General features: G+C 31.1%; 1 protein-coding gene across 18 annotated transcripts in view; it reads left to right on the top strand.

The window, feature by feature from the left end:
* Window positions 1-26,781, top strand: part of KDM4C (lysine demethylase 4C) — a 437,501-nt gene that overhangs the window by 138,892 nt on the left and 271,828 nt on the right. For 13 of the 18 annotated variants that reach the window (XR_004233267.1, XM_012543361.3, XM_012543360.3 and 10 more), the window contains 2 exons: window positions 6,118-6,221; window positions 12,278-12,415. Coding sequence is in view for 13 of the 18 variants with exons in the window: in XM_012543361.3 (XP_012398815.1) it covers window positions 6,118-6,221; window positions 12,278-12,415 (242 nt within the window). In the remaining 5 variants the exon portion in view is untranslated. Of the gene's footprint in view, window positions 1-5,549; window positions 5,660-6,117; window positions 6,222-12,277; window positions 12,416-22,624; window positions 22,799-23,894; window positions 25,113-26,781 lie in introns of those variants that run through there. The other 5 variants (XR_004233268.1, XR_004233269.1, XR_004233270.1 and 2 more) reach the window with 4 other exon arrangements.

Below are 26,781 nucleotides of genomic sequence, written 5' to 3'. Positions count from 1 at the left end.
CTGTATATACATGGACACCTGAGAGCATATGAGAGAAATATTTTCAAAGGTAGAAATAAGATGGGGTAACAGATTAGATATGTTGCACAAATTTGAGTAATTCAGGATGACACCCAAATTTTGAGCCTGAATGATAGGAAGGATGGTGGTATTCCTTGACAGTTCTAGTTTCAAGTTTGAAAAGGGGGAGTTTTTAGGATGAAAAGATAATACATCTTTTGGATGTATTGAATTCAAGATGTATTAAAGCTAAGAATGAGACATTTAGTTTGTGGTCAGGAAAGATCAAGAAAAGGCCATTGGCTTGTTCTTAAGAAATCATTGATAACTTTGGAAAGAGCAGTTTTACTTAAATGCTGTGCTTGGAACTCAACTACAAAAACATTAGAAGACAGGGAGGGTAATAGTAATATGGCTGCTTTAGCTGCTGAGACATGAATGTATTTCCAAATAGCAGAAAGCAACTAGAAGACAATGAAGAAATTGAAAGTCTTTCCTCTTAAATTCTTTCTTCAATCTCCTCAAAAATATAATTACTCAATTTTTTTTTTTTTTTGTGATTTAGAAATAACCAAATTAAGTCTTTTTGAATTAAGTATGGAAAGTATAGGCATTTTATAACTTTACTTTAACAATAGTTGCCTTTTCAGACATTTCCTTATAGGGGAAAAATATACTGTTTTTCTAGAAGGCACTGTTTTACTTCTTAAAAATTACAGAAACAGTTGAAACCTATACATTTTAAAAACTTGTTATTACTAGAAGCTGTGGTACTGAGATGTAGCTTGAGATTATTGTTTAGAACACCTAGATTATACTACTTTATAATGTTATTCTCCCAACATTTTGTGAGTACAAGAAAGATGGGCTGGAAGGATAAACTTCTACTTAGTTTTTCATAGGAATAGCAATGATATATGGCCATAAAATTTTTCACTAATTTTAACACTGGAATTTTAAATACCAAATACAGTAAGAAACTGAATTACTTTTATCTTTGTTTTGAAGATAAATTAAAGAATATAGATCAAATGCCTAATTTTTCAAAGATTGGTTATCATTTTTGTCATACTTTGCTAGTGAAGTGTGAATAGAACACAATAATATTGTCTTCCCTTCGTCTGCTACTTTGATGCTAAGGCTTTCTTTTCCATTAGGTAAATATTCAAATTAATGGATTTTTTTTATGTGCCATACAATATCTAATGTATTTCTCTACATTGAATTTTTCTAAAAAGAGCAACTTAAGAGTGTGTGTATGTATATATGTGTTTTGTTAATATGTATGTATTTCCTACCTTGAAAATTTTAAACACAATTATTTTTATAGATTTAAGGGTTTACTTTCCCCCCAAAAGTTTTTATATTAAACTGGTACAAACTCATTGCTGTCTTATGTAAAATAAATTTTTCTCAATAATATTTTATTTCTCCAAATATATGTAAAGATAACTTTCATCATTCATTTTTGTAAGAATTTGTGTTCTAAATTTTTCTGCCTACCCCCTTACCACTTATCTCCCAAGACGGTAAACCATATGAAGATAAACATGCGCAATTCTGTTAAACATATTTCCATATTTGTCATGCTATGCAAGAAAAATCAGACAAAAGGGAAAGAACCACAAGATAGAAACAAACAAATAAAAACCTGTGAAAATACTTTGCTTTGATCCACATGCAGTCTCCATACTTTTCTCTCTGGATGTGTTGTCATTTTCCATCCCAAGTCCATCAGAATTGTCTTGAATCACAGCATTGTTGAGAATAGCCAAATACATCACAGTTGATCATTATGTAATCTTGTTGTGTACAATCTTTTGGTTCTGCTTACTCCACTCACAATCAGTTCATGTAAGTTTCTCCAGACTTTTTTGAAATCAGTTGCTCACCATTTCTTGTAGAACAACAATATTCCACATTCATATACCATAACTTACTTAGCCATTCCCCAAATGATGGATATCCACTCAATTTCCAGTTTCCTGTCACTCTTTTATAGCATTGCTATCTTATTAAGAGCAGTATCATTTACCCTCTTAATTCTGATGAGGTTTATTTCAGTGGAAAGTATGGACTGTGACCTATTTTTAAAAGTGAGAATAATTTCTGAGTTGTATTTATTGCATTTTGGATTTAATTAAGCTGGGCTACTTTCAGTTTTTCAGTATTCCTTATTTATTATTTTTAAAAATGTATTTTTTATTAAAGCTTTTTTTTTTCTTTTTTTACAAAACATATACGTTGCTGTCTGTTCCTTGCAACATTGATCCTTGCAAAACCTTCTGTTCCAAATTTTCCTTCCTTCCCCCTTCCCCTTCCCCTTCCCCTTCCCCTAGATGGCAGGTAGTCCCAATAACTTGTTAAATATGTTAAATCCAGTATATGTATAAACAGTTATAGTTAGCACGGCTGCACAAGAAAAATTGGATCAAGAAAAAAAAAACTGAGAAAGAAAACAAAATGCAAGCAAAAAGCAACAGAAAGAGTGAAAATGCTTTGTTATGGTCCATATTCAGGTTCTATAGTACTCTCTCTGGGTATGGATGGCTCTCTTCATCAATGAACAATTGGAACTGGTTTGAATTATCTCATTGCTGAGGAGGGCCACTGTATTCCTTTTTTAACATGAAAAATTTAAAGATTTATTGGTCTTTAATTTTAATTTAACTTGTTAATTGTTTGAAGTACAAACAGAAATATCATGTATCTTCAGATGGCAGGTTGCTGATCTCTCATGAGGGGAGGATAAAAGTATTCCTAAAGGTGATGATCTTCTAGAGGAAGTAGCTTTATTGATCGTTATTCATGGATATAATGTCTATGTACGCCAGCATATTATGTCTTATATAATATATACATATTATGTATTATGTACTGTATGAGATATATTAGGTAAAGATATGCATGTATTTAATGATTATTAGCAATATTTATAGTAGTATATTTAGTAATATTTACTTAATATGTATATTATATGATAGAAGACCATAAATATATGCTCCATATACATAAATATTTATACTTAATATGTAAAATATATTCTTATATGGTAGGGGAGTATATATGAATGTCCTATATATAAGTATGTCTTGTAGCATAAATAGTATGTAATAAGTAAAGTAGTGAAGTAAAGAAGAGAAATTAAACAACCTAAAGTTCAGTAGACAATGTAATGATTCCATAAAATTAAAATCCTTTAGGCTTTAGGCTTGAAAGTCTATTTTTGAATCAGAAGCTTAACACCGTATCTGCTCACTTTGCGAATGATGAATCAGGGGAAGTTGTTAGGTGAGGGCTTGGAAGTTACTTAAATTGGCATCTAAGATAATTTTTTTTTTAATTCTGCTGAAATTTTATGCTTTGTTTTGGAGAAGCAGGAAATTTATATGAGTAAATAGGGATAATGAAAACTGGTAAAAATCAAGAGAACCGAAGATATCTTTTTGTTCCTCTTTAATGGAAGAGATACACAGAGTTTTACTTTTCCTTTCAGTTTGTTGATAAACTGATTTATTAAAGATTTATTATATGCCAGGTGCTCTACTAAATACTAGGGAAATCAAGAAAGAAAAAAAATAGTCCCTGTGCTCGGCGAAATTAATTATTATTTATTAATTATTATTAATTATAAAATAAATTAAGTATATATAAGGTATATTCAGAATAGATGATAGTCATCTGAAAACAGAAGGTACTAACAGTTAGAAGTGGGATGGGGACTGGGAAAAGCCTCTTGCATAAAGTCATTTTTGAACTGAGTCTGGAAAGCAATCATGGGAACTGAGATGTAAAGTTAAGAGTACAGAGCATGCCTGACATGGACAAAAGTGCAAAGGATGCGGATGGAAAGTGGGCTGTTGTGTTCAATGAATTTGAAGGTGCTGGTGCATCTGGATCATAGTTTTCAGTAAGGAGAGGCATTAGGTGTAAAAGACTGGAAATATAAGAGACCAGGTTATGATGACCTTTAAATGCTGCACAAAGAGTTTATATTTGATTCTGAAACTTGCTGATTTAGGATAGTCAAGTAACATGATTGGATTTAAGCTTTGGGAAAATTGCTTAATCGATGAATGGAGTGGGAGTAGGGAGATATTTGAGGCAGGAAGATCATTTAAGGTACATTTGCTATAATCCAGGCATGAAGTGATGATGGCCCTCTACAAGGGTGAATAGGCGATTATGTGTAATGCAGATCATGAAAGTAGAAACAAGACTTGACAACAGATTGGAATTTGGGGACAAGTGAGACCAAGGAGTTGATGAGGACATCAAGGCTGATTAAGAAAACAACTATTTCAGTTGGACAGGCTTTATTGGTTGGTTAGAGATCAATGTAGAATGTAAAAAAAAACCTGTTAACTGTTCTCTGGTTCACCCAGAGGACAATATCATCTACTACATAGTGGTGACTTGATAAATTTTGAATGCTTTTGAAGGACTCTTAAAGGTAAATTAAAAATAAAATAAAACTACAGTAATAGAAACAGTATGTTTATATTTTTATAGGGAATCTTTTCAGAGACATGATTATAAAATTAATATATAGTTGTAAGTTTAGTAAGAACATTGTTTATATTGCCTCCCTAGTTAAAATGTTGCTAGCCTTTAACTCAAAAATTAGAGTAATTTTTTCTCATTAAGCCTGTTGTCTTTTTACTGTTTCTGTCTATTAATGAGATGAGTCCTGTTGGATATCCATTGAGTACCTTTAAGAATATTGAATTGTTTCAAAATGCTGTAATTATTTTATGTTTCATAAAACATTTTAAAATCAATTTTATATTGTGTGATTATATTAATTTTTATTTTAAAATTGGTATGTAAAGTTGATGAAAATATATTTCTGTTGAACAGACAGCAAGCATTGAAAATAATATCTAGTTACTGAGCCAACATTTTAAAGTGAAATTCAGTTTTAAATCATAATTTAATTCTAAATATAATGTGTAAAATGTTATTGCAGTGTGAAGTGAATCATGATTTAGGTGACCGGCTGTAAATGTCAATTCTAAGCTAATATGAAATATTTAATACACCGCATAAGACCTCTTCATCTTTTCCTTTCCTTTCTTTTTTCTTAAATTTTTTATTTCCAAAATCTGATGCTTGTCAGCCCTCCTTTTGAATAAGAAAGTGCTACCTAAGTGAATAGTAGAATCAGCAAACTGGTATATTTTTTTTCTTAGTTAATAGAGTAAATGAAGCCTTACTTAATAGAATTTTTTCAAAGTAAGATACAAATGATTGAAATGATATGGTATGCCTTCCATCTGTAATATGCCATCAAGGAAAAAGTTATTTTCCTCATTTAAAACTTGGGCAAAACATTGTATTCATGTTTATGTGACATGATATATTAGATCTTTGACTGAGGTTGGCATAGAAGTTGGTCTGTATCCTAATAGATGCTTATATTCTTGCTTCATTACCCTAGAATTAGTTAGGTAGATTGTTTTTAAGATGTAAGATGGAAATGAGGGATCCATTGATTAACTATATTTCTACAACTCTCAGCTTCTTAGTACTTTTATTATATTTAACAGGTCATCTTATGTAAAAACTCCATTCAATTCAAATTGTGTACAAATAGAATCATTAAATATGATGCTTCCTAAATGTTTTAATGGGACCTATTCTTAAAAATAATTTTCAGGTAAGGCCATGCACAAATAAACGTGCAGTAGACATTGTGCTAGATGTAGATCAGGAGCTTAATTTGAATTTCATTTGTTTGACTTTCTATCTCTGTGATATTGGGCAAGTTGTTTAACCTCTGCATGCCTCAGTTTCTTCATCTGCAGAATGATAAGACCTGAACTGCTCTCTTTCTTTTAATACCATCACCATCCTTTTGCTCATTGAGGTTCACAATCTTAGAGTTTTCTTCTTTATTTCTAATCTAAATAACCAATCAGTTATCCAGTCTTTTCCTTTCTATCGCTGCAACATTTCTCTTTGTGACTCATATACTCATCATGCTATTTAACATGACAGTCTGTAAATGTGTTGTATTTGAATTATAATTTGAAGAAAAAATAAAACAAAACGTGGAGTTGAGCTTTGTTATTATAATTGAATTAATTGTGGTTATGTTTCTTGTTTCCTATTTAGGATTCTTCCCAAGCAGCTCTCAAGGGTGTGATGCATTTCTTCGCCATAAGATGACGCTAATATCTCCTTCAGTATTGAAGAAATATGGGATTCCTTTTGACAAGGTATACTCGAAATCATTTTAAAATCCTAGCATTATGTTTTCTGTTTAACATAAATTTAAAGTAAACAGAATGACATGCTTTTTATCTTGAAATTTAAAAGTTATAGTTGACATCCTCAAACATGAATTTCTTAGAAAAGATGTCAGTTTGATTTGCTTGAAGTGCTAATCATTGATCTTTTAAAGAGTTTTTTTTTTTAAATGTAATTTATGGTACACTAGTTAAATTGAATAAAATTAAATTTAAATAAAACAGTTAAAACTTACTTTATATAAGTACTGTTATATAATTTTTATGGGGGAATCATTTTAATGATTATTAGCTCAAAACAGGAATTCTATGATTGGAATCTTAAATTTTGGATTTTAGGAGAAATTTTAAGGCAAACCTACTAGTGCACTGATATATAATAAAATATGGGCTTTTAAAATTCTAGTTAAATTTAAGATATGGTTTTATTGGATGTTATTTTTTTTTTTAGAGTGCTTCTCCAGATTAATTTCTGCAAAATTAGATGCTCATCAGGCTCTTCTTTGTTCATATAGGTTGTGTTTCACCTATATATATATATTTTTTTACTGAACATGTGCATTTTTATGTGAAAAACCTGAAATGAAAAAGTCTTTTACTCAGATAAATCTCTCTCTGAGAAAATTTTAAATTCTTAGCTACTTGAAGAAGACATTTAAAAATATCCGTCCTCATCCCATTCTTTTTTATTCTATATTCCTTACCACAATCCTTGTTTTTTTCCATCTTAGAAACTTTTTCACTTGTGTGATTAAATCAGCATTTCTTCTTAATTCTGCACAGTAGAAGTACTATTTTTTTTTTAAAGTAAATCTCCTGGGAAAGAAGTGAGGAGAGCAAATGAAAGAATAGCCATGATACATAATAAGATAGAATGGGTTGAAACCCAAAATCTTGAACTTAATTCCTATTGAAAGGAGAACTATTCAGTGTGGCATGTCTACACTTGACTGAATTGTATTTATATAGAGTAAGAGTACTATGTTATTGGAATCAATTTGCATAGATAGTGCTGCCTTCTTTCTTTTGCAGTATTAAAACCTGTGGCTACTGGGAACAGCCTGAATATTAAGGACAGTAATAATTGTAAGGGTTCTTGCATTAGCATACTGGGAAGGTGGTAATTTTTTGCCCTGTGGCCCTTTGGTGCTCAAGGCAGCTGTGAAACATCAGGGACATTTTGTATTACTAGAATGAGAAGCCAGTTCAGATTAGGTGAGCTGGCCATTCAGAATGGAGGTAAAAGTTTTGTGGCTCTGCTATGGAGACAGTTTTTGAAGACATAGAAATAGTTGATTGAAACTTAAATTATGTCCTTGCAAGGTTTTGTAGGCTCACTGCGTCAACCATTTTATTTTATTTTTGTGGGAGAGTGCAAATGTCTTATTTGATATAATCAAATGAAGAGAATTCTCTTGTGGGAAGTCCCTTCACTGGGAATGTTTTTTTTTTTTTTGCACACAGTTTGTAACTACAAAAGTTGCTTGAGCCCATGAAAGGTTATACAATATACTCATGGTCCCATAGCTTATATATGTATTAGACAGAGTACTTAACTCCACTCTTACTTATACATGTATAGGTATCATTTCTAGATTTCCTCTGACATAACCTTTATTTTAATATAGAAGAAAATTTGATTTGGAGTTTCTCTTTATTTGGAAGGTACAAAGGGAAAAGTCATTGGGCCCCTCATATTACAACAGCAGATGGGACAGGATTATCATTTGTTCTCTTAGTGATTTCTATCTATGATTGAAATTTCCACGCATGAAAATACTATCCTTGAATATGGTGAGATTCTTAAAAAGTGAGATAATAATACTCTTCTAAACCTATAAAAGAATATTGTTCCCTTTATTCAGGATCTCAGGTTACTGAAGAAGCTATTAACTTTTACACCTTTATGTAAATCTTCTTAAAAATACATTATTTTATGGGAATGTGATTTTTTATTTTTATAGTATAAATGATTACTCTTTTTTTTCTCCTTGTACTTTTATAAATGTGTCAGTGAAGAGGCAACCCATTATTTTGGCAGCATTATTTGATCTGGTATTTCATTTCCCACAAACACCAGAAGAGTGTTATTTTGAAGCACATTCTTTTGAGATGGATGATAATTTTTAAATACCTGGTTGGTAGGGTGTCTTTTTTTTTTTAAGAATAGAGGAGGATAACTTGTAAAGTTCCACTGAGTATTGAAGGTAGTATTTTATGAGAAGTGTGAGAAATAGTTAAGAAGACTGAATTTTGTACTGTCAGCCTGTTCCCAAGTGTAGCTATAATTAATGAGATTCAGTGAGAATGTGACTATAGAGAGAATCACAGATCTTTCTTGGCTTGGAGCAATGGAACAGGAAATGTGCTGTACACTGATAAGCAAGCTTATCCTTGCCAGGTGACAGCTAAGCTGTTACTATTACTGCAATAGGACCCCTGCTACCACATTATCCATCAGGGCCTGGGTGATGAGGTAAATTTAGGAATTGCTTATGGTGAGATGACTTTTACTTTACTATGTTATTTTTAGAGTCATTAAAATTCCATTCAAAATCACATTCAATATACCTCACCTGTAGTTATATGTGTGTGTGTGTGTGTATATGGCGTATATGTATGCACATATGCTTATCATCCTTTAAAAAAACTTTAAATAATCATACAAGGTTATGTATTTTATTTTATTGCCTTCACATAATATTTACTAAAAGTCAGTATGAAAGAGGAGATGAAGTATAAAAAAGAATTTATTGATACTGTAAGAGAATAAATGTTTTTCCTGAATTGTAATAACTTCCCCATAGTTGGGTGACAACTTTGCACCTCATTTTCTTATTTGTTCCCAAATAAAATATATGTGCTTATTTCTGTTCTGTTTATAAGACTTTCAGTTGGAAATACTCTTTATTCAATTGCTTTTTATCATCTTGGTCAGAATAACAGAAAACATAAGTTTTGTGATTGTTCTTTTAGAGAGTGTCCCTTCTACAATCATAGGGTTTCAAGCTGGAAAGGACCTTAGAGATCATCTTATCTCACACACACTCATCTTACAAGTCAGAAAACAGGCTAGAAAAGTGTATTGATATGGTCTAAAATGTTGTGTTGTACACATGGCTAGGATTGTAATCCAGGTTCTTTGACTCTGTAAGCTAGAAATGATTTTCATTTTTTCTTTTACTATACCATGCTGGCTCCCAGATAGAAAGCCTATTATTATAGTAAATCAAATGAAAAGGTCAGGTATTTTATATAGAACTTTATAATTCACTTTGGAGGTACCATGTAAATCATGCAGTTAAACTTGAGATAGAATTCTTGATCAGCAGTCAAAAATTAGGAAATTATTGACCTTAAGATTTTTAGTTTTACAAAAGCAAATCTCATTGAACTGTTAATAGTACTGTACTTTTGAAAAATTTTGTTGTGAGAGGATATGGGTTGATAGGAAAAATAAATCTCAGTAGACATCTAACATGGTAAAATTTTGTAGGTATATTTTGCTTTAATTTATTGGTGACACTGTGACAGAAAATTTGTATTTAAGTGCTCGCTTCTGACCAAAGTTTATTATCAAGTTCCATTATCCTACTTTTGTAATTACAATGGCTTGATAAAAACCATAATCCTATGCTGGTAATCCCTAAGGGATTCCACATTGTGATAAGGAATTCTTGGTATATGTTGAGCTCCCTCATCCAGATTCATGCCAAATGGGTTCCAGATGGTCAGAGTGCCACTTTGGATTTGGAACTCACCAGTTTTTCTCTGATAGTTCATTGTAGTATAGTTCAGTATAGTAGTTCAGTAATTAATATGGAATATATTAAGAATTTTAAACTAGTTTTGTAATTTTCATTCTAATACATACTAGAAGGAATAGAGAGGGATTTCCTCCTTTAGAGTGGCTGAATATACCATATTCAGAATGAAAGAGGTACCCTTTATACTGTTTTCATAAATTATATAAATAAATTCTATTTATCTTCACATTGAATTAAACTTCAGTACATATGTGTTAGGAATCCAAGGATAGATTTCAGTTTGGGATGGAAAACAAACTTGCATTTTAATTTTCACTGAATTCTTATCTAGAATTTAGTTATTTCATTTATTTAAAAACATTATTCTCAAAAGGGGACCTGAAGGCTTCATCACTTGTCAAAGGAGCTGGTGATACAACATTGATTTAATATTTTTTTTTTTTTTTTTTTTTTTTTTAAGTAAAGCAATTAGCTATTACTTTGGTTGTCTTTTAAAATAATAATATTGGATGCTTAGCTTTTGAATAATTCTTGATGGGGATGACATTGAGATGGGAGTATTAACAGCTGTAATTTATAATGTTAGCATTCCTTTATTAAATAAAGAATGAAAGGAAACGAACTAAATATAGCTCTTCATGGAAAAGACCTTAAATATTTGGTTAATCTTAAGTAATAAAGAAAACTTCATCATACAAATTTTTTTTTTAATGTACATTTTCCAGGATTAAATCTCTAAGATTTTTAAAAATTGTTATCTTTCCTTTTTTTTTTTTTTTTTTTTTTTTTTTTTTTTTCTGAAGCAATTGGAGTTAAGTAACTTGCCAAGGACCACATAGCTAGGATGTGTTAGGTGTCTGAGCCTGGATTTGAACTCAGGTCCTCCTGACTTCAGGGCTGGTGCTTATTTTTCCCATTTTTCACATGTGTAGAAGCTATATTGATTGGTTTGATGTAAAAAAACCCCAATACCCTTCATTTTCCAAAACAACCCATGTGTCCTCTTTTCTGGAAAAACACCATATTGATATTTATTTTTAGGCGATCTTCTTAATTATGTGTATTGTTCTGTATTATCTCTGAATAAATTTAATTTGTTATCAAAATCAAACAAATGAGATAAATAATTTTTATAATATACAAACTAAAACATCATAACATATAATTACATATATTATATATTAATCTATTATGTAAATAAGAAAAAAATTGCTGAAGTAATCTAAAAGGACAAATAATCTGGTAATAAGAGCTGTAATCAAGTGGGTAACTGAAGAATACAATACTTTGTTTAGGCAGTAAACTTTCTTATGAGACTTGAGTATGTACATAGTTTGTATAAATATATAGTTGTATAAATGTGCACATGTAAGCACATACATATTCTTCATAGTTGATGTATAGATTAGGCATAATTCAGGGTTTTCTTGGACAGAGTTACAGAGTTAGGAAGACCTAAGTTCAAATCCTGCCATGAGAGTTAATTGGACAAATAGTACTAACTAACAAAGGGTATTATAAGGATCAAATGAGGTAATATATAAAAAGAACTTTATAAAACTTTAAGTTATAGGTTTTAATATTAGCTACTACTTTTATAGGGCCAACTAGATGGCACAGTGGATAGAGTTCTGGGCCTGGAGCCACAAAGATCTGAGTTCAAATTTGACCTTAGACATTAGCTGTGTGACCCTAGGCAAGTCACTTAAACCTTTGTGACTCAATTTCCATGTCTGTAAAGTAACTGGAGAAGGAAATAGGAAACCGCTTCAGGATCTTTGCCAAGAAAAGTCCACAAAAATGGGGTAACAAAGAGTCAGAGATGGCTGAAAAAACTGAAAAACTATTTTGATCAATAGTAGTGTTATTATAATAATGGTGATTATTTGTATAATATAAATAATACTTAATAATTAAAATTATTTATTATAAAAATGCATTTGTGGATAGCAAAGTCAAAATTATGTAAATAGTTTAAAGAGATCAGAGAAACTTTTCAAAATTTTCTGTGTAATAGACTTGAATTTTATGAGATCCTTTAACTAAAATCTTCCTCCTGCTTACTTATTTCCTTTTTCTAGAGTTTAAAAAATGATTTTAGCAGATTAATTATGAACGTTTTAAGTAATTTAATGGGACGTGAAAGCTATTAGGGGAGAAATTTTTTTATACTTAAAATACCACATACTTTTAATTTTGTTTCTTCTTGGTGTAAGCTTTTTAAAAATTAGACATATTGCACATTATGCTATAATGCAGGTTACTCAAGAGGCTGGAGAATTTATGATCACTTTCCCATATGGATACCATGCTGGTTTCAATCATGGATTCAACTGTGCAGAATCTACAAATTTTGCTACAGTCAGATGGATTGATTATGGAAAAATGGCTAAATTGGTGAGTTAAGTTACAAAAATAAATTATAAATTTTACATTATTGCTAGTTATTGTGGTATCAAATTTAACATCTGCAGTGTTCTTCTAAATTTTACTTTGTGTACTTTTGAAAATTTTCACTATTAAAATTTATTTCAGACTTGTTAAATTTAGTGCTAGCTAAATATACATTTATGTGGAAGCAATTTCCTATTGTCCTATTTGTATTGGATATGTAAAGTTATAGTGAGAAATAATTTTATCAAAATAATAGTTTAGCTTATTTCTGTTTTATAGTCATAGTCCTTCCTGAAATGCAGGGAGTTTTCATAAAAAGTTTCCATTGCTTGATTTTTTTTTTTTTTAACTTTTCTACTTACTAGAATTCCATAGTTTAGACAAATTCTTGATAATGAAAATAGAATGTGACTAATATGTAACAGAAAGGAAGAAAGAAAGAAAGAAAGAAAGAAATCACCTTTAATGACCTGCATATAGGATAGATTCAAAATTTAGAGAAAATATTAGAAGGAGAGATATGAGTAGAGTTTAAAATGAATGATTACTCTTAATAGTATGCTATTGTCTTCTTATTCCAAAATTGAAATGAATATATTTTCAGGACAAATATAGTTTTAGGTTATTTGGTATATGAAATGTTATCTCTTGCCCAATATTTTGCATTTCTTTCATGTGCTGTGTATTTTCATTCACAAGCTGCAACTTCCAGTAAATTTAATTACTTCTCTCCTGTGGATTTAAATTGAGAGTAGTTTTAAAATGATGGTACATGCGTGTATATGTGTATTTCCTAGCAGTGAGCAGTTTCTATATGAATCTTTATTTTCTATAATCTATATTACATCATCTGGGTAAATTAGTTAAAGACAAACAGAAAACCTCTCATTTTATATAAAGTATGTATGATAATTTAGTTCATTATATATTGATATATAAAGTTGTTCTCATAAAGAACTATTGTCAAAGTTTCTAAAATCTTTTGAAAAACAATATGGAATTTACATGCTTAATTATAAAATAAAAGGAAATACTATTAAGACAAAAAAAGTTTAGATGTATTATATATAATGAATTTTGAATCAGTACATGGCATTAAGTAAAGCAAGAAACTTTTTCAAAAAATTTGTTTATTTGCTATTCACAGTTCAATGTTTATAGAAGAATGATTTCAACAACCTCAGCTGCTGAATTCTGAGCTAATTCTCATTATTCATAAAGAATAATAATGTTCTTTATTTGGCTTGTTGCCTGACTTGCCTTTGATTAGTCCTTTCCTGTTAGTAGATAATTATAACTGAGTTATTAAGTTAACAAAGTGAGGCAGTTTTTTAATAAGAATTTTTGACTTTAAAAAAAAAAGAATTCTTGGCTTTATTTTAAATCCTACTTTATTAAAGTTATTAATTATTTCATTGGTTTTCTTTCTGATCTTCTAGAGTTTTCTCTAGAGTAAAATTATGGATTTTCCTTAAAATAACAATATGGGATTTGTTCCATCTCCTTTTTGGCAGTGTTTATGTCTTATGATTTCTTTTCTCTGTTTTATTTCTGCAACTAGCATTTTTAGAACTACATGTGGAAAAGCAAACATCCTTCTTTTATCTCAATTTTAGAGATAAAGATGATAGTGTTCATCACAAATACTGCCAACTTTTGGTTTTAGATAAGATTTTTGTACTATTAAAACAGCTTTTCTTTGCCTATGCTTTTTAGCATTTCTTTGCTGCCAAAATTAATAGGAAATGATAAAGAAATCATAAGGTAACTACAATCAAGATATATTTAAAATCATAAAATATTTTATAGAAATTTAGACAGATTTAAATAATTGAGTTTGTAGTCATTTATATTTGGAGTATACTTATATAATAAAAAATATAATGTTTCCCAAATTAATATACAGGTTTAATAAACTAAAACAACAAATCAAAACTATCAAATGTTTATAGAACTAGAATAATACTACTTTTCATTTGGAGGGGGGAATAAGGTCTAGAGTCTCAAAGAACATAATGAAAAAAAGTATAGAAATGAAGAGAAAATACCTCTTCTGTACATTATACAGTAATCATTAAAATTATTTAGTATTAATTTAAAAAAAAAAGCTCAGTGGAATAGATTAGTAATCATCCAACAAATTGGAAAACCTACTGTAAAAAAGCGTTCACTAAAATAAAGAACAAATCTCTTAGGGGAGAACTATTTTTGAAAGCTACTTGGAAAACTAGTGGAAAATAGTTTGGCACAAGGTTTAGAATATTACCAAGATAAATTTGAAATGGATACTCAGATAATGAAGATCTTATTTAAAAAAAAAATTGAGAAATATAAATAAATAAATAAAACTATAAAAATATAGCTCTACCTAGGAAGAAAATTCACAAAAGATCATAGATATAAAGCCATTTTTTTCAACTTCTCACTTTATAGCTGAGGACATTAAGACACAAGAAGTTGATGACTTCCTTAGGTTCACAAAGGTGTTGGAATTGGTATCTTCCAACACCAGGACCAGTGTTCTTGCCACTATGATATATTGGCCCTTGGATAAAGTGGTTAATTAGATAGAAAAATAAACAATTATAGTCATGTGAAATTGTAAAGTTTTTGGAGAAACGTAATGTAGGTAGGAAAGGGAAGCTGTCAATGACGATGATATTTGCAGAGTATGCATTGTTTTTTCTTGTGTCTTTAATAATTGAGGATACTACCATTTATAGAGATTTAATGACAGAATAAGATAGGAGTTTGTAGTCTATGTTGACTTCAAGTTTAATGTTTTTTTGCCGTGCAGATACTCAATAATACCTATAGTACCTAACTTTTAATTATTATTACAATCAATATATTGAAGCTCTTTGAAAACTATAAAGGCTTATATAAATAATTATTTTTATAACTTATTTTTAGATTTAATCCAAACCCTCTTTTTGTATTAAGTGAAATAAACATTATTTTATAATCAAAAGTAAATTTTAGCAAATACTTATTTAAGAAAACACCTGGTTGGATACAAGAATGTTTGACCTTTTAAGTTTTTTAAGTAGTTTTTATGTGCCGGATACTCTGCTAAAGTTACAAAGAAAGGCAAAAAGAGTTCCATCTTCACAGAGCAGAGCATAAAAGATATCTGTAGAATAGATGAAATATAATGAGATAGGAAGGTACTTGCACCTGGAGGGACTGGGAAGACTTCTTGTTAAAGAAGGTGAGATTGGAGCTGCATCTTGAAGAAAGCCAGACAGAGTACCAAGAGGCATAGATATATTAGATTGGAAGTACAAAGATATAAGAATCATATTACAGGACTTAGAAGGAGATCGCTTTGCTATATTGTAAAAAATGTAGAGGGGAGTAACATTTAAGAAGGTCAGAAAGATAGGAAGAGGTCATATTATAATAAACTTTAAATAACAAGCAGCCAAATATCCTAAAAGTCTTAATGCAGTTTAAAGACTTTTAGGAGGCTTTATATTTGTTCCTGGAGGGATAGGAAGCCACTGGAGTAGGGGATTGTGAAAAAGTTTATTGAAAGGTTCTCTGATACCCATTCCAAACTGATTTTTTTCAGTATCCTGTAATCAAAATTATCTTCTTTGTTTTGTGTATTTATCCCTAGTGTGCTTAAGAATTTTTTTTCCTAGTTAAAGTTGTCAAAGATATCTTCATTTTTTATTTTCTATTTTTGCCTGATGTAACTCTTTATACAGTTAAGTATACTTAACACTTTGGACAAGTAAACTATTCCTATAGATTTTGCCAAAGTGCTTTCAGATTTCTCAGTTGTTCTTACTGAATTATAAAGCCCTCCAGGTACTGTGTATTTTTGGATTTATCAAAAATTGAATTATTGAGCTGTTGGTGATGGTTGCTTACTGAGTTGTGTCATTGACACAGCCATTTTTTTCTGTTTTCAGCCATTCCCAAATAGTTCTGATAATTACCATTTTATAATATAGTTTGTTTTTGAATACTATTCTTTCTTCATTTATCCATCTTTAGTTGTTTCCCTTGAGATTAAAGTTCTTTTATTCTTAATTCATTTTGCTAATTTTTTTTTGTAGTATAAGCAAAATCTAAGGTAATTTATTGACATAATACTAAATCTCTAAATTAATTCAGCTACTATTTAATTATTATCATTATTATTATTTTGGTGCAGCTAATAATTTTCCTATTATTCACATTTGTTTTTTATTTCATTACAGAGTGTAGTATTAAATATAAGTACTGGGGTTTCTTTTTATTTTCTTTTCTTCATTTTTATTATTGTTACATAAAAATACCAATAATTTTCATGGTTTATTTTGTTGCCTATTGCTTACTGAAACTGTAAGATAATTTTATATTTGTTTCTTTTTAAACTTTTCTTTCCTTAATCTTGTTTACCACTCAGGTTTTTCATCTGTAAAATGTGATTATTAATAGAAATTATCTGATGATGTAAGGAAACTGCTTTGCAAACCCCTAAAGCACTATATGCATGTTAGCTATTTTTATTATAATTATTATAAATATTAAATTTTGTCAAAAGTTTTGTTTTGTATAGATGGAATTCTGTGGTTTTGGTTTTAATATGGCTAATTTTATTAATTAATATCACATGTATTGTAGAGTTCGCTACCACTTCTTGAAATGTTGCATTGTTGTGGGGAAGTGTATTGGGAAAGCCTCTAATGTTTTTCCATTAATAATGTTATAACTTTTAGCTTTTGAGGGCGAGTGTGAATTAGCAGAATAATAGTGAATAAATCTGTAATATCATTGATATAGGGAATTCGTATAAAGGAATTAAATGGGGAATGTCCTATGAAATAAACATAATTCCTTCTATCAAGGTAGAAACTTTGAAGAACTTCACCATATTGCTAGAGAGAATTGCCTAAGTGATTAGTTTTGCCCGTATGTGTTGAAAATTGGATTTTAACTTGGGTCTCCCTGGACCTGAGGTTAGTTCAGTATCACTATCACTGTCACATTGTCTCTTCTTTAATCACATTTTTAAAAAAAGGACCCCTTTTTGCATCTGAATTTTAGAATTGTATCAGAGTGGAAGGTAGGCGGCTTTAATGAATAGAATATCAGGCTTAGACTCAAAAATCCCCCTTTGGATCTTGTTTGAGATTCTTAATAGCTTTGTCAACCTGAGTAAGAACTTTAACAACTCTGTCAACTTCACTTTCCTCAACTGTAAAATTAGGATGATAATAGCCTTTATCTCCCTTAGATGTTGTAAAAATAAAATGATATATCTATGTAAAGGACGTTGCAATTCTTAAAGCACCATAAAATTGTTGATATTTTTTTACATAAATTTTTTTAAAGGCGCTTTCTCTCTATTGAAAAATTATTCATTGTATTATTTTCATAATATTGAAATCATATGCTATTCCTGATATAAATCTAATTTGTTCATAGGAAATTTTTTTTGCATATGATTCTGTAGTCTTTTTGCAGGCATTTTGTGTAAAATTTTTGCATCAGCATTTATCATTATATTTGTATTCCTAGGCAATCTAATAAGTATGAGGTTGTATCTCAGAGTTATTTTAATTTGTATTTTTTAATTAATAGTGATTTCGAGCATTTTTTCATTTAATTATAGATGGCTTTAATTTCTTCATGTGACATTTGACTTATGTCCTTTGACCATTATTAATTGGGAAATGATTTATATTCTTATAAATTTGATTCAGTTTTATTGATAACTTTAAACTCTAGGCATTTCCTGATTTTCTTCTCTCACCCCTTGATAGAATGATAAACATTTAAGCAAAATTGGATGACAGTGATTGGATCTTAACATACTTTTGCTTTAAAGAGGAGTTAGAATTTAAGAATGGCAAGGCTGGCTTTGGGAAAGCTTCAAGGAGGAGACATTGTTTGAGTTGGACTTTAAAGGATAATTGTATAGGGATTTTATTATAAGATTATTCTGTAGATTTGAAAGTTGTTTAATTTACCCTAATTGCCCTGGGTTGTATATATTTCTATTACTTTTATTCATGTTTGATTATAGCTCCTATTGCTTTGGTGTATATTTTCCCCCAAGTTAAAGAATGAAAATTAAAATTCAGTTGAGTTCAGCTCTCTAACACCTATTCAGTAATTCTGAACTCAAACCCTTAGTCAGGTCCTTCTATTTCTCTCTTGATTGCTATTGCTTTCTTGCCATCTCTCTTCCCCTTTTCTTGAATTCTTGTCTGGTCTTTTTAGTTAATGTTAATGATGATTATTAAAACTAATTCTGTTTGCACATAACTATATTCACCACAAACAAAATAACATTACTTAATAAATCATTTAAGAAGTCACTGCTAAGATTTCTATTTTATTTGTTAGGAAACAAGTCTTCAAGGTTTTATTCTATACTCTTCTTTTGTTTTATACTATGTCACTTAGTGATCTCATTAGTGTCTGTAGATTTACTTCCGGTTTCTGTATCGATAATTGAATTCTAGTTAAGTTTAGTCCCAAATTACTGTATCCTTCTGGACATTTTGAACTTAATATATCTAAGACAGAACTTTCTCCACTGTCCATTTTTCTAAATTTCCCATTGCTATTATCCTCCAGTTATCCAGGCTCTTTTTTTGGTGTCACCCTCAACTCCTCACTTGCATTCACTCCACATATCCTTTTATTGAAAACAATCTTGTCATTTCTGACTTCCTCATATTTTTTATATACATATCTTCTGTTATACAGCTACCACCATAGTGTAGGCCATAGTGACTTCTCACCAGACTAATGTGTTAGCTCATTAGTTTCCCTGCCTCAAAAGTGATCCCCATTCTAATATGGAATACATATTAGCTATCAATTATTTTCTTAAACCTCAGTAAGGCCATGTTACCCCTTACTTACTAAACTGTCACTTAGTAAAATGACTTCTCAATTATCATAGGATCATATATGAAGGATTTTATTTGATATTTCAAGCTCTTCACTGTCTAGTTTCTATTTTTTTCAGTATTCTCACACTTTACTGTCTTCCACACAAATTATAATCCATTGAATCTAACCTGATTTTCATCTCACTTAAGACTTTGTGCCTTTGCACTGTTTAGTCCCCAGCCTTAGAATTTTCTTCATCTTCACCTCTACTTCTTATTTTTCCTGGCTTCCATTAAGATTCCACTCATATCTGATGTTCTGAATAAGACCTTTTTCAATTCTTTCCACTATTAATGCTTTCCATCTTAGGGCAGGAAGAATATTTTTGCTTTTTTTTTTTTTCTTCTTTTTTCATTCTGGTGTTTGGTATACTACCTGGCACATAGAAATTTTAATCCATGCTTATTGATTGAGTGACTTGTCACAAGAGTATTTATTTTATATTTCAATTTTTTAAATTACATTTTTCATTATTAGTGTGCCATCTTGCACAATTTGAACTTGATTTCATTGATTTATAAATCATTTCTCTCTGATTTCTTATAAAATTGTTTCTTTGCATCAGTGTTCTATTAAACTGGAAGCCATATTTCGTGGGGCAGTTAAATTTGGGATTCTTTGCTGACATTTTTATGGATTCTGTCAAACACACTTTCCAGTGTTTCTGGGCATTTTTTCCTGGCATAATTTGTGGAAATAAGGTATTTTAATTAATTGTGTTTTCATGTGAAACCAGCCCTTTTCAAAATGTCTCAATGTGTTGATTATTTAAGATTAATGAGTTTCTTTTTTAAAGAGATCTCAAGTATTTCTCAGTTTTTGTTTATTGTCTTTTATTTTCAATCCTTTTATTATTGCTCTTAGATCTTAGTGAGTACTGCTTTATTAAAACTTCCTAGAAGTTGCATTCAGTCATCAGTTTTCTAAAAATCATTAGCAGCTTTAATTTCTTTCTTCATCTCTTCTTGTAATCCATTAATCTCAATCAAATATAACATTTCTCGTTTAGGAGAGGAAGAGGCTAGTTGATATTATGACTATATTCTTTGGAGAATTTCTCCCTTCCTTCCTTCTCTCTCTCCCTCCTACTTTTTCTCCTTCCCTCCGTCCTTCCTTTCTTTCTTCCTTCCCTCCTTCCTTCCTCCCTCTCTCCCTACCTCTCTTTCTTCCTCTTCCATAGTATTTATGCATTCTTCTTACCAATTTCTTTAGATGCTGCTTATTTTGTTATATTTTCATTGTGAGTATTTCATTATTTTCTACTGCTTTCTTTTACTCTTTGGTGGTAGTTTTTGAGGGAGGGGATAGACTCGCATGACAATGTCTCTTCTATCTTGTTGGAAGTTCTCCTCATATTTAGGAGCACAAGCATATCTAATTTTGCATTTTACATAAGAAAGAATCTAGATTTGTTTAATTTGCTCATTGTTTGAAAGTAGTTCAATCAGTGTATTATACCTAATTGATTCCATAAACCAAATGAAAGCAGACCATCCTTCACATCTCATGTAGCCATGCAGTGGCCATGTTGATATTCAATCTGTTGCTCTTACTTTTCTTACAATCTAGATCTGTTCTTTCAGAAATGATTAGGCTAATAGAAAATGCTGCTTCTTCACCCCTAACCTCTCTTCCTCCCACCACACCCCCCATACCTAATAAGTTCCTGAGGGAAATTAATTCACTGAACTTGGAGATTCTACTCTGGGAACAATATTTTCTTAATTGGTTAGTGATTGAGCCCAAATAAAACCAGCCTTTAGAACATGCTTAATAAATTACCTTTCTATCCACTTTAGCCATCAGAACATCTTTTCTCTCATCATGAACATATAATAATTAAAAAATTTACATGATTTTGAGCTGCATTATGAGAAGCATAGTTCCAAGATGTGATAGTTCCACTATACTTTGACTTCATAACATCAAATACTATGTTGAATTCTGAGAAACAGAAGTTCAAGAAGGATGTAGAAAAGCTAGAGAATCTAGAGAAAGGCAATATTGGGAATGTTAACTTGAGGAGGATATGCTAGTTGTTCATATTGAAGAGAGATTGAACTTGATCTATTTGGCTGTAGAGGGCAAAATGAGTAGTGATAAAAGATGCAGAGGGGTAAATTTAGACTCAATATCAGGAGAAATTTCTGAACAAGTCAAGCTGTCCTTGTAGAAAAGACTATCTTTGGAGTCTGTTCTCTCTAGTAGTAGAGATTCCTATCATTTTGGGGCTAGACTGGGTGATTGCTGAAGTCTTGTTTGGCTTTCAAATTCTGTGATTCTTGTCTGGTTGTCTAGCTCTTCCCAAGTTCTTGAATGAGATTCATCTTCCTTATATAGCCCTTTGAATACTGAATTGTTAAGAGTTCAAGTTGTAATAATTCTATGATCATTGATGATGAAAGTTGGTAATCATGAACAATGGCAAATCTGTTCAATTATCAGTTTGTGGTTTTTTTCTTTCAATATTTTAATGAATATTCTTGTAATAATTTGAGTTAGTTGAATCTTATCTGAAAATTAACCAGGAACAATGTGTAAAGTTGTAAAGAAGCAAATTCATGGCTTCTGTGATTTCTTCTAGCTCAAATTTTATAATTTATCTAGGTTAAAAATTATTCATACAAGTTTCATTGCAAGTTTATAACATTTTGATTGCATTTAAATTATAGTATTTCAGATAAAGAGATAAAAGAGAACTTAAAACATCTAAGACAACTCATTTTATAGATAAGAAAACTGAGGTCCAGAGAAGTTACGTGACAATATTGGTCGCGAGTAAAGCTAGGATTTAAGTTTAAATCTTCTGACTCAAAGTCTAGTATTGTTTATAGTACACCACATTTCTCCTTTGTTATACATAAAGATGATAAATGGATCAAATGGAGAATAAAAAGTTCCATACTATTTATTCCTATGTTGTTTCGTTTGTCCCATCAGCCTGGAAAACATTATTGCTGAGTTGATGAAACTTAATGCTAAAACTGCCTGTGTTACAGTTTCTGTGTCTGATATAATGTAAGCAGGGTATATAGTATAGATAAGGAATTTGAGATAAGGTTTAATTGACAAATATAATATCATATAGCTATCATAATTTAATTAGTTCTTGTTCTTTTAATATTTGATTTCTGCTTTTCTCTATGCTATGCTGCCTCATGATGAAGAAATCAAACAATTGAATATTGCCTTTCTTATTGTTTCAAATATTTGTGATTTTAGCTGTGGGAATATTATAATCAGTGCTGTAAATCATAGTCTTTCTACACTTTATGTAGTAGATTGTTTCATGAATTTGTTTTTCCAAAATAGTTCATCATCTGTTGACCTACTCTGGTGGTGAATCTCTTCAAATCTTAGATAGTTCGATCCTCTACTGATGGACAAAATCTGTTGAATTCAAACCTTTGCAGTTTAATAGGTCTTCTTGAGCTGACCTTCCTTTAGCACTGCTTTCAGCACAATAAATGAAGACGTCATCTGCAGGTAAAATTATAAAATTTATAAACATTTATATAATATATAAAATTATTATATATGTGATATATGAAATATATAAAATTATTTTTAAAGTACAATTATAAAAGATTTGTTAATATTGTGAATTTCCCTAACATATGTTAAATTTTTTTTCTTTGAATACAGCTTATTTTTTGTTTAGTTAATTGATAGATGTGAATTGTCCTTTCCTTTAAAATCAGTCATGGGCTGACCTTATCTAAGGAATATATTGTTAATTTTTTTAAGGAGTTAACTTTCTGTGTTTCAGATTATATATATTAAAAAAAATAGTCAAGTATTTTTGGTCATAATTGGGGCCTTTATGAGTATGCCTTTACTTATGCAAAATTTGAGCTTATGTATTTTAAGGGAGCCTTGAAACTATTAATTAAAAAATATTAACTGTAAGCTCTGTATAGAAGTCTGTGTTAATTGAGAGAAGAGGAACAAAGTTTAGGTATATTGTAGTTAGTATGCTCTTAAGGATCATAGTCTTAGAAAGATTATAAGACACAGATATATAATTTATACAAAATAGAAGCCTCTCTAAGGCTAGAAGGGATCTTTTGAAGACTTCTCCTTTAATCTCATGGTGTCAGATATGAGAAAACTGAGTTCTAGAGAGATTGAATTGCTTGTTGTAAGCTGAATGGATGGTAAGTGGTGGAGCTGGTATTATACTGTAGGTTTTGTTCTCTTGTGCATATAGTGGTACCTCCATATTTGTTAATTGTTCTAGAAACCACAATGAGGGAGAAAAACAATGAATGCCAGACAAATTTTCCTATAAGGAATACATCTCCAGCCAGACGTCCCTCCTGACTTTATTGCCCAAAGGGACAAAGAGGGCTTCCAATTGCAGAGAAATAAGCTAGCCCAACCAGCTCTGCTAGGCTCCTCCTTCTGGACACAACTCACTTTCTGAGAGGAACCTTGCCCTTCATCCTCTCTCCTCATTCCATGCTGTCCAAGCTTTGCTGGCTGGTGGGGTGGTGAGGAGCTGGATATAGTGGTGGAACCTAGGGCTCCCATGCTCTCCCTTACCCAGGGCTCTGACCTCTGCTCGGGGCTTGGCTTCTAGGAATCTTGGATCTTTTGCCACTGCCAGCTGTGCCTGGGCTCCCACCACTGCTGCTCCTGCTCCTGCTGCTTCTCCTCCTGCCCCTTCCAGTGCTTCCAGCAGGGATACTGCCTAGTGACTTACCCATAGACTTGCACAAGGTCAGCATCTTGGGCTTTATCCTCCCAGTCCTGCACATGCTGCCTTCAGTGAGGGCACTGGCAGTTGGGGCTGGAGCTGGGGCTGGGGCTGGGTAGTGCTCTTTATATTCTTCCTGATATCCCAACCAAGTGTGATGAGTACTGTGCAAGTTTCAAGTGCTGAAGCATTATCTTAGTGAAATGTATCAAGTCCCAAATTCACAGAGGTTTACAGCAAAGGATTGTGATGGTACCACTGTTTTTCTCTTTCCATCATAAGATGTATAGTGGATTGAATATTGGGCCAAAAGTCAATAAGATGAGTATAAGTTTGGCTTTAAATACTAGCTCTGTAACTTTCTTTTCCTCACTTTCCTTACTTGTACAATATGAATAATTTTAGCATTTATTTCACAGGATTGTTGTGAGGATCAAATGAGATAACCTGTTTGTTGAAATAAAGTGCATAACAGCATGCCTAACAGAAAATAGACCCTGTGTAAAATTGCATCCTGTCTTCCCCCTTCTCTTTTCTGCTTTTCACCATAAGTGTATTAGAAAGTTGTTTAATAAACTGAGAGAAGATCATTGTTTAATTGGTGATTATTAGAAGCTTCATGGAAAAAGAAGTATCTGTGTTATGTTTTATAAGATGGATAGAAATTCAACCTCCCTTCAAACGATTAGCTTCTTGAACTCAAAAGTTAAATCCTTTTTATTTAGGTAATCCCATTACCAAGGACAGAGCCTTGTACCAGACATAATTGCTTTTTGAAAACAATTTTAATCTAAGTCCAAAAAGCTAATGAATTACACATATCCTTAGCAATGGCATATTTTAGAATTAGCAATACTAATATTAGATCTATACCTCAGAGATTTCATAGAAAGAGACAAAGGACTCATTTGTAAGAAAACATTTATATCTATTGTTATTATTATTATTATTTTTTGTTGGTAAAAATTGGAAACTGAGAGGGTGTCCATAAGATAGGAATGGCTCAACAAGTTATAATATATGCATGTGATAGAATATTTTGCTCTTAAGAAATGATGAAGCAGGGACAGCTAACTGGAGCAATGGATAGAGTACCAGTCCTGAAATCAGGAGTACCTGAGTTCAAATGTGGCCTCACTTAATGCTTTCTAGCTGTGTGACCCTGGACAAGTCACTTAACCCCAATTGCTTCAGCAAAAATAAAAAAAAAAAATTGATGAAGCAGACAGCTATAGAAAAACCTGGGAATACTTGTGTGCAGAGAAATAGATCCAAAGTGTAGTGAGCAGAACCAAGGAGAACAATTTACACAATTGCAACAAAACTTTGAAAGACTTAGGAATGCTGACTAGCACAGTGGAACCAATCAAATTATAAAGCATTTGATGTAACAGTATGTCCACCTCCTGAGAGAAGTGATAGATTCAGAGTGAAGATTGAAGCATGCACTCTTCTGTCCCTCTCCCTCCCCCCCCCCCTTCTCTCTCTCTTTCACACACACACACCCCTAATGTGGGAATTTGTTTTGTTTGATTTTATATATTTGTTATGGATTTTGTTTTCTTCTTTTCCAGAGACTGAGGGAGAGTGGGAAACTTTACACAATATAAAACTAAATTAAATAAAATACATAGCAAGTGAATAAATGAAGTCAGGGAGAGGATATAGCAAGCAAAAGCCATGTATTGTATTGAAGAAGTACTAGATCATGATCCATGTTAAAAAATATTCAATATTTAACGTTTTGTGTGTCCATGAAGATGTGCTCATAAAAGCAATTTATTTGCAAGACTATTTTGAATTTTGTTTTATAGGTCATGGCATTTTGGATAATTTAAAGAATGAGAATGTCAAAATAGTTCATAGCATAAAACTGCATTTTCTTTTGGAGATATTTATGTGTAAATTTTACTATATTCTTTAAACAGTCACTTAGCATCAGAAACAAGAAATGTATATGCACTTTTTACATTGCTGTCTTTAGATTCTTAAGCATTATTGCTCAATTGATTGAAATTAAGTTTATAATTGTTTTGCATGTTTTACTGCAGTTGCTGCTTAGAGATCTATTTTCTGTTGGGAGGTTAGATCAAAGAGGTGGCCTCCAGGTTGTATTTCATTTTTCCCTTTGGTGGGATGGAGTGCAGTTGTTTTGATGTTAGGTTTGATGGATTTGTTTGCTACTGCATTCATTAGCTCCACATCAAAAAACTGACAGGCTGTTAAATGAAACTTTGGCTTAGATTTTCAGCTTGACTGTTTGGAGACATTCTTGAAGAGATTTTATTTTTGTGCGCAGTAGCCTTAAGCACTATGACTGTCTTGAAAGAAAGAAAAATTATTTACTATACTGATTTCCTTAAGTTAAAAAAAAATACTGTCTTGGGAACAGCAATATTACTATGAGACGTGGTATACTTATTACTGTATATTTAGAGTGAGAGATTATGTAAGATGAAATAAAAAAGTGTATTGTTTGAAGAAATGATAATAGTTTTTGATGCTCCCAAATATCCCTTCTTTAACATTTTTAAAAATGTCTTTTTGCATATCTGCCTGATATCTTTGTATTATTCTGTATCCCTTCCCTAACCCGTCCCAGAAACGTGTCTTGAATAACAAAGAACATTGAATATATCAATATGTTCTTTATGACTACACTTTGGCATTATAATGTCACAGCTTTAAGATAGTTTTGTTGTTTGTTTATACATATTATTGTACTCATGACTTTTTTCTTGATTCCTTATTTTACATTAGTTCATTTTAA

This window comes from Sarcophilus harrisii, chromosome 1, assembly GCF_902635505.1.
Source record: "Sarcophilus harrisii chromosome 1, mSarHar1.11, whole genome shotgun sequence".
Lineage (NCBI taxonomy): Eukaryota > Metazoa > Chordata > Mammalia > Dasyuromorphia > Dasyuridae > Sarcophilus > Sarcophilus harrisii.
Note: the sequence above shows the minus strand (reverse complement) of the source record. Positions and strands in the feature narration are given on the sequence as shown.